At 42.5% G+C, this 18960-nt stretch overlaps 1 protein-coding gene across 2 annotated transcripts in view; it reads left to right on the top strand.

Annotated features, from left to right (window-relative positions):
- MYRIP (myosin VIIA and Rab interacting protein) overlaps nt 1-18960 on the top strand; it is a 221091-nt gene that overhangs the window by 23147 nt on the left and 178984 nt on the right. For both annotated transcript variants that reach the window (XM_018038374.1, XM_018038375.1), the window contains exon 2: nt 6465-6608. In XM_018038374.1, the coding sequence (XP_017893863.1) occupies nt 6499-6608 (110 nt within the window). In that variant the 5' untranslated portion in view covers nt 6465-6498. The remainder of the gene's footprint in view (nt 1-6464; nt 6609-18960) is intronic.

Raw genomic sequence — 18960 nt, forward strand, 5'->3', positions numbered from 1 at the left:
CTATTCCTTTTTCTTCCTCCTGTTAATATCATTCCCAGGAGAGAGATGTAACACCCCTGGTCCAATCAACTACACCCTGTTGGTGTGACCATGTCTTCCCTGGGCCTTTCCTGCGTACAGGTAAAGAATGAGTCCCAGAGAGGGGGCTACTCGTGGCAGGGACAACACCCTCGAAGGTGAAGGAATGAAAGTGAGTCCTACAGCCCAAGCGCCACTTACTGCAAAGAAGTTGCAATGCAAGTACATCTCAGACCACTTGTGCTTTTTGTTCTTTCCTTCCCAGGCCAAGTTCTTTTCTTTTCTTTGTGTTTTACCACCTGATAACACGTCTTAAATGGGACAGCCCGAACATTTTGATTCCTTTGTGGAAGTAAGAAATTTCTCTTCAGCTCTAGTCAAGATCTAGTGATGGTCAAAGAGGGAAGCCCCAGCAATATTTACCCTATGTGGTTTTTAGGACTTTGGATATTCCAAGTTAATCTCTTTACCTCTCTCTGTGTATCAGGTGCATATCACACACACACACACACACACACACCACACACACACACACAGTTCTAGGTTCCTTTCTAGAATGTCACTTGTGTAAACACTGACCCTCCATGATGAACCTCCCATTGTGTGTGTATTTCATATTCTTGGAATGTCTGTTTTGTTTTGTTTTCCATTTGAGGTTTGTGCTACCTAGTTTCCTATAGAATTATCTGGATCCTCCCTCTAGTTGTTCTGTTCAGGAACCGTGTAGACAATTCTACCTTTATTTTGGTTTTCTATGCATAAAATTGTATCCATCTGCTTTCCTTTTTAAGTCCTCAGCTTCTTCCAAAGCTCATATACCTCTGTAGTTTCCTATGATAATTGCATTTTAAAAACCCCAGCTAAATCAATTCAGTAATTATATTACAGTAGCTACTGTAGTTTGTCATCATGGGATGGACTTACAGCAATAATTCTCAAATACTCATTTCGTTGGATGTGAAGAGGCAGTTGTTATTAAAGAAAGAGGTATCTGCAGACACATGCATTTGACAAATACAGAGTTAAACACGGACTGGCTTTTCAGTGACAGACTTCTTAGAAGCTCTGATAAGCTTATATGCACTGTGCATCCCCAAGAGGGCAATATAGTGTGAGGCACTCCTCTCTAGTTTTATTTCATCTCTGAGCTCTCCTTTTTCAGAACACTCAGAACAGGAACAGTGACCTGAGAAATACATGTTAGAGAAATGGTGATGTAATTAAATCTTAGAAGTTTATTAATTTCCTCATTACTAAATTTTAAAATGTATTCTCTCTGCTACCTTCATATTTGAGTATAAACCAGAGAAATCCAGGAGTGGGAGGACCAGGTCTGAAAGTCAGAGCATCTGAACCAGTTTTGTGTCTGAGAAATCATTTCCCTCTGGGCTTACACTCTCCCATCTGTAAATGAAAGAGTCAAACCTATGTGACCTCTGACTCATGGACACTGAGGCTTTTCTAGCCCTACTGATGTTCTTTCTCCTATGATGCAGGAAATCTAATTGTGTTTACTGTAAAAAACGGAAGACGCTTTTACTATTTCCCCCAAAGGGTTTCTCATTATTCTCTGTCTTATCCATTTACAGCTACTTTGTTTATTTCTCTACAGAAACCATTTATGCCTCTTGAGTCCTGATCACTTAGATTTGATATGATCAAATCTGCCACTTCTGTCTTGTCCAAACTGGGCATCTTAGAATCTCACTTTGAATTCTCAGAACCCAAAAGCCGGTGAAGCGAAGGGGGCAGACTTATCACCTTCTAGGAGACTCCAAAGTGCCGTCATCACCTTTAATGAGGTGTTTTAAAGGGAGAAGTCAGTCTGCATTTTCCCTGTGCTTCCTGATGTGTTTCTTCCTGCTCATCGGAAGACTAGACGATGGCAGCTAAGAAGCCTCCCCTTTCTTGAGCAGCCCAGCGGTGGGGTTTTATTCCTGATTCACTTCCTCAGACCAGCAGGTGCTCCAGGCTCTCTTCCCACCCACATGTGATTATCCCCGGCCAGATCTTCTCTCTCCTTCACAGAGGGCCCATTTTGTTCTGTATTGTTTTATCACATTCATTCTTAAAAATAAATACATGTATTCTTGGTTTTCTGTGCTTTGGAACTTTATGTAAAGATGAGTCATACAGTTTCCATGCTGTACATGCGTATACATGTGGCTTGTTGGTCTCAGCAGCACGTTTTATTAGAGATTCATGGATGTGGAATATACCTTTCAGTTCAGTTCAGTTCAATTGCTCAGTCGTGTCCGACTCTTTGCGACCCCATGAATCGCAGCACGCCAGGCCTCCCTGTCCATCACCAGCTCCCGGAGTTCACTCAGACTTGCATCCATTGAGTCGCTGATGCCCTCCAGCCAGCTCATCCTCGGTCGTCCTCTTCTCCCCCGCCCCCATATACCTTTCGGATGTTCTCATTGCAGTGCAGTATTCCATTGGTATGAAACAAGCATCTACACTATTTGTTCATCCTTCTTCCTGTTTATGATTGTTTGAGGTGGTTTACAGGTTTTACATATTTATACTTTTTGCTCTTTTGAATGTTACTGTTACTAATGTTCTTCTGTTAGGATGAGCTATGTGAAATAGGAGTTTTTATAGGTTCCCTTTTATTTCATATGATTCAACCCAATTCCTGTCTGTTGGTGCATATTTGCAAGATGATGTCTGAGAAGTATACCTACAGAAATGCTGAGGTACATGCATCTTCAGTTTTGAAAATGAGGCCTAATTGTGTTACAAAGAGACTGTACCAGTTTGTACTCACTGTATCAAAATTGTCCCACCTCCTGGCAACACTAGATAAAGACAGTTTTGGTGTGTATGAAATATGGTTTTAACTGCAATTCTATAACCACCAATGAAATTAGCATCTTTGTATATATGTATCTGCCATGTCTGTTTCTTCTTCTGTATAAACATGTGGAAGTGACTTCAGAACTGGATAAGGGTAGAGCATGGAAGAGTTTTGAGCTGCATGTTAGAAAAAGTCTAGGTTTCCCTTAGGAGCCTGTTAGTAGAAAGAAAGAAAGTGAAGTAGCTCAGCCGTGTCTGACTCTTTGTGACCCCGTGGACTGTAGCCTACCAGGCTCTTCCCTCCATGGGATTCTCCAGGCAAGAGTACTGGAGTGGTTTGCCATTTCCTTCTCCAGGGGATCTTCCCAACCCAGGGATCAAACCCGGGTCTCCCACAATGCAGGCAGACGCTTTAACCTCTGACCCAGAAGCTCACAATTAACCTGCTGTTAGTAGAAATATGATTGTTAAAGGTGATTATAGTGAGGACTTAGGAAGAAAAGAGGAGTGACGGAGAGAAAGCTTCTCTTATATTAGAGAACGCATATATCATCATGAACAAAAAGTTGGTAGAAATATGAATGTTAGCGGTGTCTGCTGAGCTTTCAGAAAGTAATGAGAAATATATAATTGGAAACTGAAGGAAAGGCATTCTTGGTTATAAAGTGGCAGAGAATTTGGTCTAATAGTGTTCCAGTGTTTTACGTAAAGTAGAACATGTCAGTGACTATGGACTTGGATAGTTACCTGAGAATTCTAAAATAAGTATTAAAGACTGGTTTATGCTTGCTGCCAGAATGAGATGTGAGAGGAGAGAGGTAAATTGAAGACAGAGCTGTTCCACAAAAGGAACCAGAACTTGCAGATTTGGAAAATTCTCAGTATACCCATACTGCAAAAATGAGAAAGTCTGTGTATAGAGAGCAAGCAGGGTGTGACTGGACAACCACTTGCTTATGAGATTAGACTGTGGCTCACAGATCCAGTTATGATGGCAGCAGAAACCGGAAACAGAGACTCCGTCACCCAGGACAGATCTGTAGAGGGTCCTCCTGTCTGATGGCTCGGCCCCCTGAGAACTGCATGGGAAGCTGACAAAGTCTTGGAGAATTCACATCGACAGAAGCACTGCCAGCTTAAACTAAATAGAGACAGGATAACTGAGGGAAGGCTGCTGGACTCCTGAGAGGCTACAGGATGGGCCAGTAGAGCTGTCTGGCTGCCAACATGCATCATCCATCAGGAAAAGGGAAGAATGATCCTGAAGACAAAACAGAGGTCTGCAGGGGCGTCACTGTCACCATGGCCTGGAGAGGGCGCTGTCCCTCCTCAGTTCCTGAGAGTGGGCCACGCTGCTGCGGCTACACCCAGGGCCGAGGGGGATAGAGCACGCAGCCAAAGAGAGCTATCCTTGGACCTTAAACGAACGAAACAGACGGAGACTCATAAATACAGGGAACAAACTGGTGGTTGCTGAAGGAGAGGGGGTGGAGGGAACCGATGAATCGGCTTAACCTCCAGTTATAAAATGAAGAGGTCACGGGAATGTAAAGTACACATAGGGATAAAGATATTAAAAATAAGCAAATAATAGATCAGGCATGAAAACAGGACACATGGGGAATGTAGTCAATAATACTGTAACAACTTTGGATGGTAACCGGACTTGTTGTGGTGATTATTTCATAATGTATAAAAATATCGAATCACTGTGTGGTACAGCTGAAACTAATATAGTATAGTATGTCAAATATAACTTAATAAAAAAAAAAAAAACCTAATGGAATTTGCCCTGCTTTCAGACTTGCTTGAGATCTAAGCCTTCTTTCTCCTTCCCAGCCTCTCCCCGCGAGAATGGACTGTTTCTCCAATGCCTGCCTCACTACTCTGCTCTGATAGCAGATAACTTGTGTGCTTCCACAGGTTCACAAGGGGGAAGGATTTTTGCCTCAGGATGAATCACCTATACCTAATGGAGATGGTAATGAGATGAGATTTTGGACTTTGAGTTGATGCTGGAATAGGTTAAGACTTTTGTGGCTGTTGGGATGAAGTGATTGTAATGTACACGTGAGAAGGACGTGGTATCTGGGGGAGGGGGTGCAAAGGGTGAAGAGTTGCAAGCCGAAACAAATTCAAATGTTGGAGTGAGTCCTAACCTGAACATCTCAGATTTTTACCGTATTTGGAGATAGAATATCTAAAGTGGCAGTTAAGTTAAAATGATGGTATTAGAGTGGACCCTAATCCAATGCAACTGGTAATCCTTATAAGAAGGAAAAATTAAGACATAGGTGTGCACAGAGGGAACTCCATGGGAAGAAACAGGCAGCAGATGACCATCTGTAAATCACGGAGATGGACTTCAGGAGAAGTCAACTCTGCCAACACCCTGATCTCAGACTTCTAGCCTTTAAGACTGGGAGAAAATACATTTCTGTTATCTAAGCCACCTCATCTGTGATGCTCTGTTACTAGACAACTGTTAAACCTACGTGTATGCCAATACCACTCAGTTTTGATGAATGTAGCTTTATAATAAAGACATTCAGTGCTGAGCAGAGGTGGTAAGAGTGGGCATTCTTGCCTTTTTCCTGATCTTAGGGGGAAACAGCCAGTCTTTCATCACTGAATTTAATGCTAATTCTAGGTTTTTGTTGTTTTTATTTTTTAATGCCTTTTATATGATGGAGGGAATATTCTTTAGTCTTAGTTTTCAGAGGGTTTCTATCATGAATGGGCACTGAAGTTTGTCAAATTCTTCTTCTGTATTTCTTGAAATGATCGGGTAATTTTTCCCTTTTATTCTACTAATGTAGTGGGTTACTCTGATTGATTTTTGAATGCTGAACCACCTTACATTGCTTAGATAAAACTCACTTGGTTATGGTATGGAATAATGCTTTTGAAATCTTGCTGCATTGGTTCCACAGATATTTTTGTGGAGAATGTTTGAATTTATGTTTGTGACGTCCTTCAATGCTGGGCACTTTTCTGGAATTATTTATTTAATTTTACCATTGGGTGCAACCATTCACTAAAAAAAATTTTTTTTTTTAATGTGGTTTCCCATAACTTTTAGGTATGCACCTCTGGGGAGGTGTTTCTTTGAAATATATTTTCTGGTGCTAAGAAAATGTCTAAAAGTATTATTTTACTATTTTTTTTGCAGAAGAGAGTTTGTCAATTTCTAGTTTGTCAATTTTAGTCATGTGATAAAAGCTTCAGGAGATATAGAGGATATTTTTTAAAGTATGATTTTTTTATCTTGCAACTACGTGTAATATTTACAATTTGAGACTTCAGATCACAGAATTTGAGAAGTTTTGCATATTGTGTTTTGGCGTTTTGCAGACATTTACAGCAGATCTCATGTACACCTCATTTTATTGAAAAGAATAATTTATCGTTTTTTTTTCCTAATTTAAGAACTGGGATAAATAACAGTGTTGATGATCAGTTACCGTCTCTTTTTCTCTGCAGCCTTGCTGAAGTCTCTAAATATTTGCTGAGTATGGGAGCAGAGCAGGAAACCACCTTATATAAACACTGTTGAATTCTGTTTAATAACAACATTGGTTGATTTTATCCATGGAGAACTTTTTTCTTGCCCTCAATTTGTGGTCTCTCCTTTGATTTCTCAGGTCTTGTCTCGTCGTCTGTGTTTGGTGTTAAATCATGGGGAGGAAGCTGGACCTGTCTGGTCTGACTGACGATGAAACAGAGCATGTTCTCCAGGTGGTCCAGCGAGACTTCAATCTCCGAAAAAGAGAGGAAGAGCGTCTCAGGTGAGATGCTATTTTGCACCTGGGTACATTGAACCACGTGTGGACAAGTGAAACAGGCTTCCTGAGGTTCCTTGCTGTCAGCCCTGTGTTCAAAGTGTTTATATCAAGTAAACACATGTAAAAAGAATGTCCTTCCCTCTGTAGTCAGGCTGACTAGCCTCACTGCTGGGCATCACAATGTCAGCTTGGAAATGTGACTGTTCACACTGGCAGTCAACATTGTTGTCTGGCTGTTCACCTGGTACGTTAGCTGTACATTAGCTGTACATTAGCTGTAGAATGGATGGAGTTTGTGATGACAGTAGCTGCTTTGAGCTTGCTCCTGGCTTTTATTTTCTTGTCCAGGTACTCTTGAAAAATAACCAAAGTGCTATATAAATGGGAGAATTAGACTCATAGCTGTACACTCTTCTGTTAGAGTTCTCGGCTACCATGGCACAGAAAGAAAGCTCTGAAGACCTGGTTCAAGGAGAGGGATCTCCAGGCTGGGATGGGAATACCTGGCTCACCCTTGCCCCCTCATTTTATAGAAGGGAAAACTGAGACCCAGAGAGGGGGTCCTCTGACTCCTCTGCAGTTGATATTTTCTCGTGGGATGTTCTTGGAAGTACTGTGCTGCCTAAATTTGGAAGAAGTCAGAGTGATGGAAATGCGGTCATGTGCTGGAGTTTGTGTGTTAGAACCTGATGTCAAGCCCTCATGAGCCCCTGTCCTCCATAAACCTGTTTTTATGTTTGAATTTTTTTAAGGTTTCTTTTTTTTTTATGTGGATCATTTTTTTAAAGTTTTTATTGAATTTATTACAATATTATTTCTGTTTTATGTTTTGGGTTTCTTTTTTTTTTTTTTTTTTGGCTGCAAGGCATGTGGGATCTTAGTTCCCCAACCAGGGATCACACTCGTATGCCCTGCATTAGAAGGTGAAATCTTCGATACTGGCCCACCAGGTAGAGCCCCACAAACCCCTTATCTCTCAGGATCTCACAGGTTTGTTACGGTACTATCTCCTTCCTTGGCCATTGAGCCCAAAACCTGTCTTTATAATTCCTCCCTGACTTGGTTCTCAAGCAGGCTGGGGCCAGACCTTGTTATTTCTGCCTCCTCAGCATCTCTCCCGACCCCTTTCCAATCCGGCTTTCGTGACTCTTCATCCCAGTCTTTGCCATAACTTTCTCTACAATCCTCTCTCTACTTCTCCAGGCTGGTGCCCCATTTCAGTTCGAATCATGCCCTTTCCCACTCTGCTTTAAATTGACATGGGTTGTTTCCTTTTGCCCTTGGAGTTTCTCAGTCCTCCTGTTTCTGTAGAAGAGTAACCCCAATTTCTTGTAAGCACCCTCGTGCAATTAACTTTATTTCTACCATGTTTTCTTTCCCATATTGTATCTATTCAATAGGTGCTTGTTAGACGGAAGACAAGAAATATGTTAAATAGTCAGTTGATTTAAAACCCATGTGCCACAGAAACAGACTATGAATCAATGGAATTCTGAGAATAGAGAGCCAAGAAATAAACCCACAGACCTCTGGTTAATTAATCTTCGACAAAGGAAGCAAGAATATACAATGGGAAAAAGACAGTCTCTTCAGCAAGTAGAGTTGGGAAAGTTGGGTGGCCACATGTAAACTGAAATTGGAACATACTCTCACACTATACACAAAATAAACTCAAAGTGAGTTAAAGACTTAAATATAAGATATGGTACATAAGATTCCTAGAAGAGATCATACGCAAAACATTCTCTGACATAAATCATACCACTGTTTTCTTAGGTCAGTCTCCCAAGGCAATAGAAATAAAAACACAAATAAACAAATGGGACCTAACCAAACTTACAAGCTTTTCCACAGCAAAGGAAACCATAAATGAAATGAAGACAACCTACAGAATAGGAGAAAATATTTGCCAGTGATGTGACTGACAGGTGTATATTTCCAAAATATACAAATAGCTTGTACAACTCAACAACAACAACAACAAAACAACCCAATTGAAAAATGAGCAGAAGGTATTAATAGACATTTCTTCAAAGAAATAATATAAATGGCCAATAGGCACTTGAAAAGATGTTCAACGTTGCTAATTATTAGAGAAACGCAAATCAAAACTACAGTGTGTATCACCTCACACTGGTCAGAATGACCATCATTAGAAAGCCTACAGATAACAAATGCTGGAGAGGATGTGGAAGAAAGGGAACTCTCTTGCACTGTTGGGGAATGTAAGTTGCTCCAGCCACTGTGGAAAGTAGTATTCTCAGAAGACTAAGAATAGAATTACCGTATGCCCAGCAATCCCACTCCTGGAATATATCCAGACAAAACTCAATCCAAAATGATACAAGCACCTCTGTGTTCCTAGCAATACTATTCAAAATAGCCAAAATATGCAAACAAGTGGAATGTCTGTTGACAGATGAGTGGATAAATGCAATGTGGTACATATATATAATGTAATATTTAAAAAAATGAAAGAATGCCATTTGCAGCCACATGTTTGCAGCTGGAAATTATCATACTAATTGAAGGAAGTCAGAAAGACAAATACCATATGACATCACTTGTATGTGGAATCGAAAATATGAGACAAATGAGCCTGTCTACAAAAGAGAAACAGACTCTCAAACTTTCACAAGAACAGACTTGTGGTTGCCCGAGGGGGAGGAGAGTTGGGTGGGATGGGAGGTTGGGGTTAGCAGGTATAAACTCTGGTATGTGGAACGGATAAACAAGTTCTTACTATATAGCACAGAGAATTATATTCAATATACTATGATAAACTATAATGGAAAAGGGTACTTTAAAAGGAAGGTGTGTGTGTGTGTGTGTGTGTGTGTGTGTGTGTGTAACTGAGTCACTCTGCTATGCAGCAGAAATTAACACAACATTATAAATCAACTATACTTAAAAAATCCCATGTGCCAGGCACTGTTCTAGCTGTTGGGTACATAACAGTGACCCAAACAAGCCTTCATCCCCATGGAGTTTATATTTCAGAGCTATACTACCCATGCTATAGCCATCAACCACATACGGTTTTGTGCACTTATAATGGGGTGAGTCTGAATTGACATGCACTATAACTGTAACATACACACCAGATCTCCAAATTTTAGTACCAAAAAAATGTAAGCTATCTCCAAGCCAGGCTTCAGCAATACATGAACCGTGAACTCCCTGATGTTCAAGCTGGTTTTAGAAAAGGCAGAAGAACCAGAGATTAAATTGCCAACATCCGCTGGATCATGGAAAAAGCAAGAGAGTTCCAGAAAAACATCTATTTCTGCTTTATTGACTATGCCAAAGCCTTTGACTGTGTGGATCACAATAAACTGTGGAAAATTCTGAGAGATATGGGAATACCAGACCACCTGACCTGCCTCTTGAGAAACCTATATGCAGGTCAGGAAGCAACAGTTAGAACTGGACATGGAACAACAGACTGGTTCCAAATAGGAAAAGGAGTACGTCAAGGCTGTATATTGTCTCCCTGCTTATTTAACTTATATGCAGAGTACATCATGAGAAACGCTGGGCGGGAAGAAACACAAGCTGGAATCAAGATTGCCAGGAGAAATATCAATAACCTCACATATGCAGATGACACCACTCTTATGGCAGAAAGTGAAGAGGAACTAAAAAGCCTCTTGATGAAAGTGAAAGAGGAGAGTGAAAAAGTTGGCTTAAAGCTCAACATTCAGAAAACGAAGATCATGGCATCTGGTCCCATCACTTCATGGGAAATAGATGGGGAAACAGTGGAAACAGTGTCAGACTTTATTTTTTGGGGCTCCAAAATCACTGCAGATGGTGACTGCAGCCATGAAATTAAAAGACGCTACTCCTTGGAAGAAAAGTTATGACCAACCTAGATAGTATATTCAAAAGCAGAGACATTACTTTGCCAAATAAGGTCCGTCTAGTCAAGGCTATGGTTTTTCCTGTGGTCATGTATGGATGTGAGAGTTGGACTGTGAAGAAGGCTGAGCGCCAAAGAATTGATGCTTTTGAACTGTGGTGTTGGAGAAGACTCTTGAGAGTCCCTTGGACTGCAAGGAGATCCAACCAGTCCACTCTGAAGGAGATAGACTCTGGGATTTCTTTGGAAGGAATGATGCTAAAGCTGAAACTCCAATACTTTGGCCACCTCATGCGAAGAGTTGACTCACTGGAAAAGACTCTGATGCTGGGAGGGATTGGGGGCAGGAGGAGAAGGGGACGACTGAGGATGAGACCGCTGGATGGCATCACGGACTCGATGGACGTGAGTCTGAGTGAACTCTGGGAGATGGTGATGGGCAGGGAGGCCTGGCATGCTGTGATTCATGGGGTCGCAAAGAGTCGGACACAACTGAGCGACTAAACTGAACTGATCTCCTTAATAATTTTCATGTTGACTACATTTTGAAATACCAAATTTTGGATACATGAGGTTAAAGAAGAAACATTAAAATTAATTTTCCCTGCTTATGTTTACTTCTTTTTTAGTTTGGGTACTAGAAAATTTTAAATTAAACATGTCTCACATTATATTTCAATTGGCTAGTGATGCCCTAGAGAGAGGGCAGAGAGAGAAGATGTAAATAAATAAAAATATACTTGTATGTATTAGGTGATGAGAGCCACGAAAAAGAATGAAGCGGAGAAATGGGGGCAGAGACTGGCCGGGGATGGGCAGGGGCCTCTCTCCTGCATAGGCTGCTCAGGGAAGACCTCTGCGGTCTTGAAGCGGGTGAGGGAGGGAGCTGGGCTGCTCTCTGGGGTGACATCAAACAGGGGGAGGCAACACGTCAGCTTCTGATTCCGGAATGCGCCTTTGTGTTTCCAGAGAAGCTGGAAGGGAGGGAGCTGGGGAGAGTGCAGTGGTGGAACAAAGTCCAGGCAGTATCCTGAGTTTGAACCACACGTGGGAAATCGAGACTCAGAAGCACTGCAGTGGGCAAGCCTTTCCTTGCCTCTCTGCATTGCCTGGGTTTAGGAGACTGGAAGAGTCTTGGAAGCTATGATACAGAAGGTGTTTTTGAAATCTTTCATTTTTGCGGCAATGAGCATAGCATTCAGAATAGAATATTTTTCTTCTAAGGTTTCAAATTGAATTGTGTTTCTTTTCTCCTGGACAGCTGTTCTTTACTTACCCAGTTTCTCTGGTTAGGTTTTTGTGAGGGTAGGTCTCAGGGGTAGAGGCCACACAGTGTTTCTAATGATCTGTTCTTCAGTGCTGACATAAAGTGTGGTGAATATATAGGTGGTGAAAGTGAATTAAATGCCCTCAGAACACATGATGGTGAGACAAAGCGGGCAGGGCCTGAAGAGTTCAACACCATTAGGTCACTGAAATAAGCTCATGGAAAGATAGCTGGAAGGAATGGAGCAGTCTGGGTGTACTGCAGTTTCCTTTATTATTATCCATCATTGTTTCGTTATTATTGATTCCTCATAGAAGTTCCCGTAAGGAGGGTCCCCATGTACATGAAGGCACCAAAGCACAGAGAGGTTACAGAGCTTCCTCAGAATCACACAGTTAACTGGGATAGAGCCAGGAGTCTGTTTCCCACATTCTCTGAATTATATAGACTGGATCAAGCCTTTTCAAAACTGTTCTTCAGTGCAGATAGGAGACTCCTGTCTCCCACTCTCCACCACACCCTCTAATGAGCAGTCACACCACCATTGGGTGTATCAGCTCCTGCATATATACAGTCAGGGGTCTTCCTATATAACGTGACTCTGTGGGCCCCATATCACTGAAACCATATGCTTGAGGCACTGGGGATGTGGTGTATCGAACGTTTAAACCCATTAAAGACTATATGTATAGTAGGACAATTTGGGGGAAGACAGAGGACTGGGCAGGCCTGAGAACTGTGGACGTGCAGCAGCAGACAGAGGACGGGGCACTTATGTACAACTTCAATACCATGTTGGTTTCCTTTTCCAGGACACACCATAGTATTAAAGCTATGGATAGAGCACAGCAGGGAACAAAAGACAGGTCGACCCTGCTCCTTCCTCCAGGTGCTTGGGGTCTAGATGAATCAGGTAAATGTGTCGAAAACACACACTATACTTGATTCATTTTATTCCTTGTCTTTCGTCAGATGATTTCATGCAAATAGTAAAAACCAAAATGGGAAAGAACACTTTGAGATGAAAAGCGCCAGTCCTCTGCTCCATGTTTAATCAGTTTTGTCCTTAATCCTGTAAGGCCTTCAATTTAAATCTGTAAAGTTAAAACATGTGGGTATGTTGCTTTCTTTTGATGTATCAATTTTAGGTAGTCTTTCATTTCTCTGCTCTGAATAGTGGGGACTTTGCTTACTTACTTAGAGTACTTTACCTTTGGTTTCTTGCTTGTTATCTGTGGTTTGGTTTTCCATTGGTCATCTTTCAAACAAATAGTACACAGAAACCCTGTCTTGTTCCATGCGTGTTCACCCTCCTTCCTTGGTCTGGCAGCACGAGTATTCGTATGATGTTCCTACCTCTGTCAACCCCCACTTCCACTTTCTTCATCTCGTACCTTTATTCTTATGTATTCAAGGTTGAGGCCATTCAGGTGCTGTTCTGCAAACATCAATTTGAGCCTTTCTTGTTTTATTCAGAGGTTGACATTACTGTTGAAAATCAATAGTCATTATGATTGAAAATGGTGTTCGCTGCTTCCTCTTTCAGAACTTCACTGAAATCTGTAGGTGGCTGATTGGTGTCCTCCTTTTCTGCTTACTTTTATGAATCAATTACATTTGTATTTCCTTGCTGTCATTTTAAATGAGTCTTGGGAAGGCGGAAAGACCACCATGTGTTAAGTCTGCCAGCTGGAACTCACTGGCCACAGCAACTTCCTTGCTGGTCAGGGCCACAGAGGAGCCTGGGGAGGTGCAGACATAAAGGGCACTCCCTGTGCGCAGCGTGTACCCAAAGCATGCTCTGGGGTCACACAGATGTGGACCTTAAAGGTCCTCCTACCACTGTTTACCTCGTTGTTAGCTGGAGGGAACCTGACCTCCAAAACACTGGATGGAGGGGAGTTCCTGATGACCAGCAGGGAACTTTGTGCTGGAAAGAAACTTTTGGTGAGATAAGTCACTGAGGCCTTGGGGTTTATTTGTTACAGCAGCATAGCCTAGTATGACTTTGACTAATACAGTTTCTGGGAGCTGAAAGGGACCTTGACTTTATACCCCGACCCTTGAGATTTTACAGCTGTAGAAGGAGGCCTGTGAGGTGAACATGCTGTTAGTGGGCAGATCCTGGCCTGGACCCTCAGCTCCTGGTCTTCTGCCATCTCATTAGTATAAGACACCTGTGGAATCTCCTGACTTACAGTAGGATCATAATTTATATTCTGTGATTTTATATTGTCAGGCACGTTTACAAAGTGGCTTTAAAAATGAGTGTTAATTGCATGGCACTCTGGTGTTCAGACTGAGATGTTTATGAGATAGCCACAGCGTTTAAAATTCCTCACTTAAAATGTGCTGGCCAGAAGCTAGTTAGCATCTGGATAACTTCCAAGGATCTGCTGCTGCTCTAATGGACTTGGTCTGTGGGGAAGCAGGGGTTAGATTTGATGAAATGGTTTCCCGTAATGCGACTGGCCGTTAATTGTCAGGGTTTGCTGAACTGAGAGTGTGCTTCTGCCTGCCAAGGACTGCCGGGCTCAGGCAAGGCCAGGCCGGGGGAAGGAAGGGAGGGGAGGATGGAGCGTGAGTGGCAGGGCACTTCCCGTCCAGTCTTTCTCTGAGAGGCTCAGTGCCTGCAGCCCAGCAGCTACGGTATGTAAACTCCTCCTCCTTTGGCCTGTGTTAAGAGGATTGATGCACTTGGAGACCTGTTTCTGTCACTCACTTGCTGACACAGCCTGCACCCTCTCTGCACCTCAGTGACTGGGTGTGAGGGCAATCATCCATCCTCCAAGAGTCAGATCTAAGTGTTGTGAGAAAGCAACTAAAAGCTGCCAGGGCGTGTGGAAGGCCCACTGCAGGAAAGCAGAGCATCTCCCTCAATTAGAAAAGCTTTGTGTTTCTAGTCTGTTATACAGAAATCCCTTAAAGGTTCAATTATGATTTTATTAAATAGAAAGAACACAGAGCTTTTAATGAAATGCGTTAGTGATCTTTCTTCATTCAAAATTCATTTTAAACAAATTAAAATTTTATCACACAAATTTAATTTTTCAAGAAGTTTCATTTTCAAAAAGTAAACCCCCCTCGCTCTCAGGGTCCCTAGTCTGGACATTTAAATTTATGGAATGAATTAACAAACACTCCTGGTCATGTCCTTCTTTGAAGCTGGAGTTCAGACTGCCTCGTCTTCACTCAGTTGGAATACACAGGCCCCGTGGTTTATGAAATAACTCTGCATTCACAGAGTGCCTCTGTCCTGCACTTCCTCACTGCCCCGTGTAGCCCCTGAGATGCTGCAGGAATGCTGTGGCAGTCACCTGTCCAGGTGATGCATCTGCTGTCTCAGAGAGGGGCTGCTGCAAGGCAGGATTCCTTCCTCTGCACTGCCGGATCAGGTTGACTGGCCAGTCACCTGGCGGGGCTCCGAAATGAGAGAGCTGAAAGCACTCTGTGGTGGAGCGGAAGGTCAGACACAGCTCTGTTTGAGTCACCTTTTGACGGGGAAGGCCCGGAGACACCGGGAGCAGTCCTGGAGGCTTGTGGAGGGCAGGTGTGGGGACCTCAGGAGTGGGACATGAGTAGAGTAAAGAGTATCAATCTCAAAGCTATAAGGGACTGCACAGATTTTTTAAATCGCCTTTTTACTTAGCACTGATACTTTTAATAATGAAAAGGTCACATATATTAAATCAAAGCTATTGGATATCCATTCATTTGCTTCAAAATCATATACTGAATGTCAGAAGCCTCCTGGGGAAATGTGAGGGGAATGAAAGGGAGAGAAAGGTTCACAAAATTAGTAAGTGCCTTAACCCCTGAGGAAAAGTCCAGAAGGTGAACTAAGTCTGATATGAATAATTAGGATGCTAGGCAGAGTGAGAAAAACAGACCCATGGGAATACTTTCATCTTGGAGGTGGGGGTAGGAGAAAGGAAGGGCGTCCTGAAGGAGAGGTGCATTTGATTTGATCCTGGAAGACAGACAGGATTTTTAAAGTGGATTGAGACAAAGGTCTGGGCAGCAGGGAGCATCCTGTGTGTTACTCACTCTGTCCTGTCTGACTCTCTGCGACCCCACGGACTGTAGCCCGCCAGGCTCCTCTGTCCATGGGGTTCTCCAGGCAAGAATACTGGAGTGGGTTGCCAGGCCCTCCTCCAGGGGATCTTCCTGACCCAGGTCTCCCGCATTGCAGCAGATTCTTTGCCATCTGAGCCTATTCCCTTTGCCAGGGATGCCATCAGGATGGAAAAAAGGACATATTTCCTCAACCCAATCAGGAGCTGTGGTGGGGGGCAGTGGGCGAAGTGACTGCTTTGCCAACAGTTCTTTCTGCACCACAGCTAATCATGTGGAATAGTGTGTGGTGTTCCAGGAATATGACCTCTTCTCACTCCCAGCAAACTCTGGGAGAAGCACTATGTCTACCCATTTCCAAAATGAGTGTCTAAAAAGAAATTAAAAACTGGCCCAGGTTGCACACAGTGAAAGGTAGAATCAAACCTAGATAGTGCCTCCCCAGAACTAGGACAGCACACTGCCTTGGTACTGAAAAGAAGGTGACCCGGGCGCTACGGGGACAGAAGGGGTGAAATTAGGGCTGCCTTAGAAAATCTGGTTCCTGTACTTCCTAGAACCTGGGGTAACATTCCCAGGGATGGGAACCTAGTAGGGTTTAAGTCAGGATATGGGGAAGTGTAGCTGGGGCATTACACTAGTTATTAGCCACTTAATGTTTTGGCTTATCCAAATGTTAAATGTAGTCTAGATGTGAAATACACTCTGGATTTCAAAGCTCTAGTTTGAAAAAGAATGTAAACTCTCATTAATAATTTTATATTGAAAACAGATTGAAATGAATCTAAAATTATATTTTAAGTAAAATGTTTTGTTGTTATTCAGTCATTAAGTCACATCCGACTCTGCAACCCCATGGACTGCAGTATGCCAGGCTTCCCTGTCTATTGCAGTTTCCTCAAATTCAGGTCCATTGAATCAGTGATGTTATCCAACCATGTCGTTCTCTGCCACTCTCTTCTCCTTTTGCTTTCGATCTTTCCTAGCATCAGGGTCTTTTCCAATGAGTCAGCTCTTTGCCTCAGGTAGCCAAAGGATTGGAGCTTCAGCATCAGTCCTTCCAATGAATATTCAGGATTGATTTCCTTTAGGATTGTCTGGTTTGATCTCCTGGCTGTCCAAGGGACTCTCAAGAGTTTTATCCAGCACCACAGTTCAAAAGCATCGGTTCTTCAGCACTCAGCCTACTTTATGGTCCAGCTCTCACATCAGTACATGACTACTGGAAAAACCATAGCTTTGATTATATGGACCTTTGTTAGCAAAGTGATGTTACTGCCTTTTATTTTTTTTCCCCAAACTTTAAAGTTTTTGTCTTTCCTCTTTAATATGTTATCTGCTGCTGCTGCTAAGTCGCTTCAGTTGTGTCCGACTCTATGCAACCCCATAGACGGCAGCCCACCAGGCTCCTCTGTCCATGGGATTCTCCAGGCCAGAACACTGGAGTGGGTTGCCATTTCCTTCTCCAATGCATGAAAGTGAAAAGTGAAAGTGAAGTTGCTCAGTCGTGTCTGACTCTTAGCAACCTCATGGACTGCAGCCCACCAGGCTCCTCCATCCATGGGATTTTCCAGGCAAGAGTACTGGAGTGGGGTGCCATTGCCTTCTCCGAATATGTTGTCTAGGTTTATCATAGCTTTCCTTCCAAGGAGCAAGCGCCTTTTAATTTCATGGCTGCAGTTACCATCTGCAGTGATTTTGGAGCCCAAGTCAGATGTATAATAAAATTAAGTTCACCTGTTTCTTTTCTACTTTTAAAACTATGACTACTAGAAGACCATATATATATATATATATATATATATATATATATATATATATATATCTCACATTATATTTTTATTGGCCAACACCAGTTTGGAATGCTGTGTTAAGCAATTTGGAATTTATAGGAGTAGAAAGTAAGCTTTCTTCCCCGATTTTGTTTAAGGCTAGTCCTTTTCTTTATGAGGCTTATAGGTATCTGAAAGGTCCAGTGGAAGTCTTCACTGCCTCACTGTGCACTGGCCTTTGCTGTGGAGAACTGTCATATCTGCCATGTGAAGGTGATCTCAGAATGATTGCCTGGTATTGGCTTTATTGTACAGTTTGAAAGGACAGCACATTATGATCATGCCATATTCACCACGGAGAGTTTGCACATCTCAGGAGAGAATAAATCCTTTGATATTTCTTTGGAATTAATGGTTGACGAAGTAAGTCTATGTCAAGACTTTTGAAATAATGAAGTGGCCTTAGGATGGCCTCATATTCATGATTCATATCATGTCTCTGGCACCATAAAACCATAAGTTATCACATATTTGCCTGTGGGGGCCTGCTTTTAAGAATGGCCAAGAGAGTTAAAGGATCTTAAATTCGTTAGATGCTGCAGATGTGCTTATAACATAGAAAAAGAATCATACTGATGCTCTTTTTAATTTGTCACCCTTCAAGATGTACAGTTACTAATCTGTCAGTTCTGGATACTTCCTCCCTATAATCCCATGTTCTTTAATAACAATATGCTAGACTGCTTTTGTAGCTCAAAGTTCCTGCTATTATTTACTTTTCCACTCCCAACGTTAGAGGCTCAACGCTGCTGGGCTCTGATAAAGCTTTTGTGGTGTGAATTCCTGGCTGGACTTTCATTCCTCAGATCTCTGGCTCCAGAAAGCATTTGTCTGGCATTTGGTGTGCACAGAATTCAGGACTTGGAAGCGAGTAAGAAGGAATGTTTCCGCAGCTATTGTGAAGGCAGCTTCCTTCAGCTGCAGTAATTCAGGCATAGCCACAAACAGTTAGCCAGAAATGGCCTGAAATGCAGAGTTGGTGAACACAAATGGGCTGTATGGGAATCAGAGTTTCACCTTCACCCTGTGCTCTTGGAATGACAGCATCCTTGTCCCCCTGACCTTCTACAGTTCCTGAAAACAGGCCCCTGCCTTGGGGGCCTTGTCCCTCGCCTTCATCTCCTTACTCAGCCCCTGAAGAAAATATACTATATACAAATCCTCCTGTACTGTTGGTAGCAATGTTAAGTTGGTGCAGCTACTATGGAAAACAGTATGGAGGTTCCTCAGAAAACTGAAAGTAGAATTACCGTATGATCCAGCAACCCCTGGGCATATACCCAGACAAAACTGTAATTCAAAGAGATACATGCACCCCCC

The sequence above is a fragment of the Capra hircus genome, chromosome 22 (assembly GCF_001704415.2).
Source record: "Capra hircus breed San Clemente chromosome 22, ASM170441v1, whole genome shotgun sequence".
Taxonomy (NCBI): Eukaryota; Metazoa; Chordata; class Mammalia; order Artiodactyla; family Bovidae; genus Capra; species Capra hircus.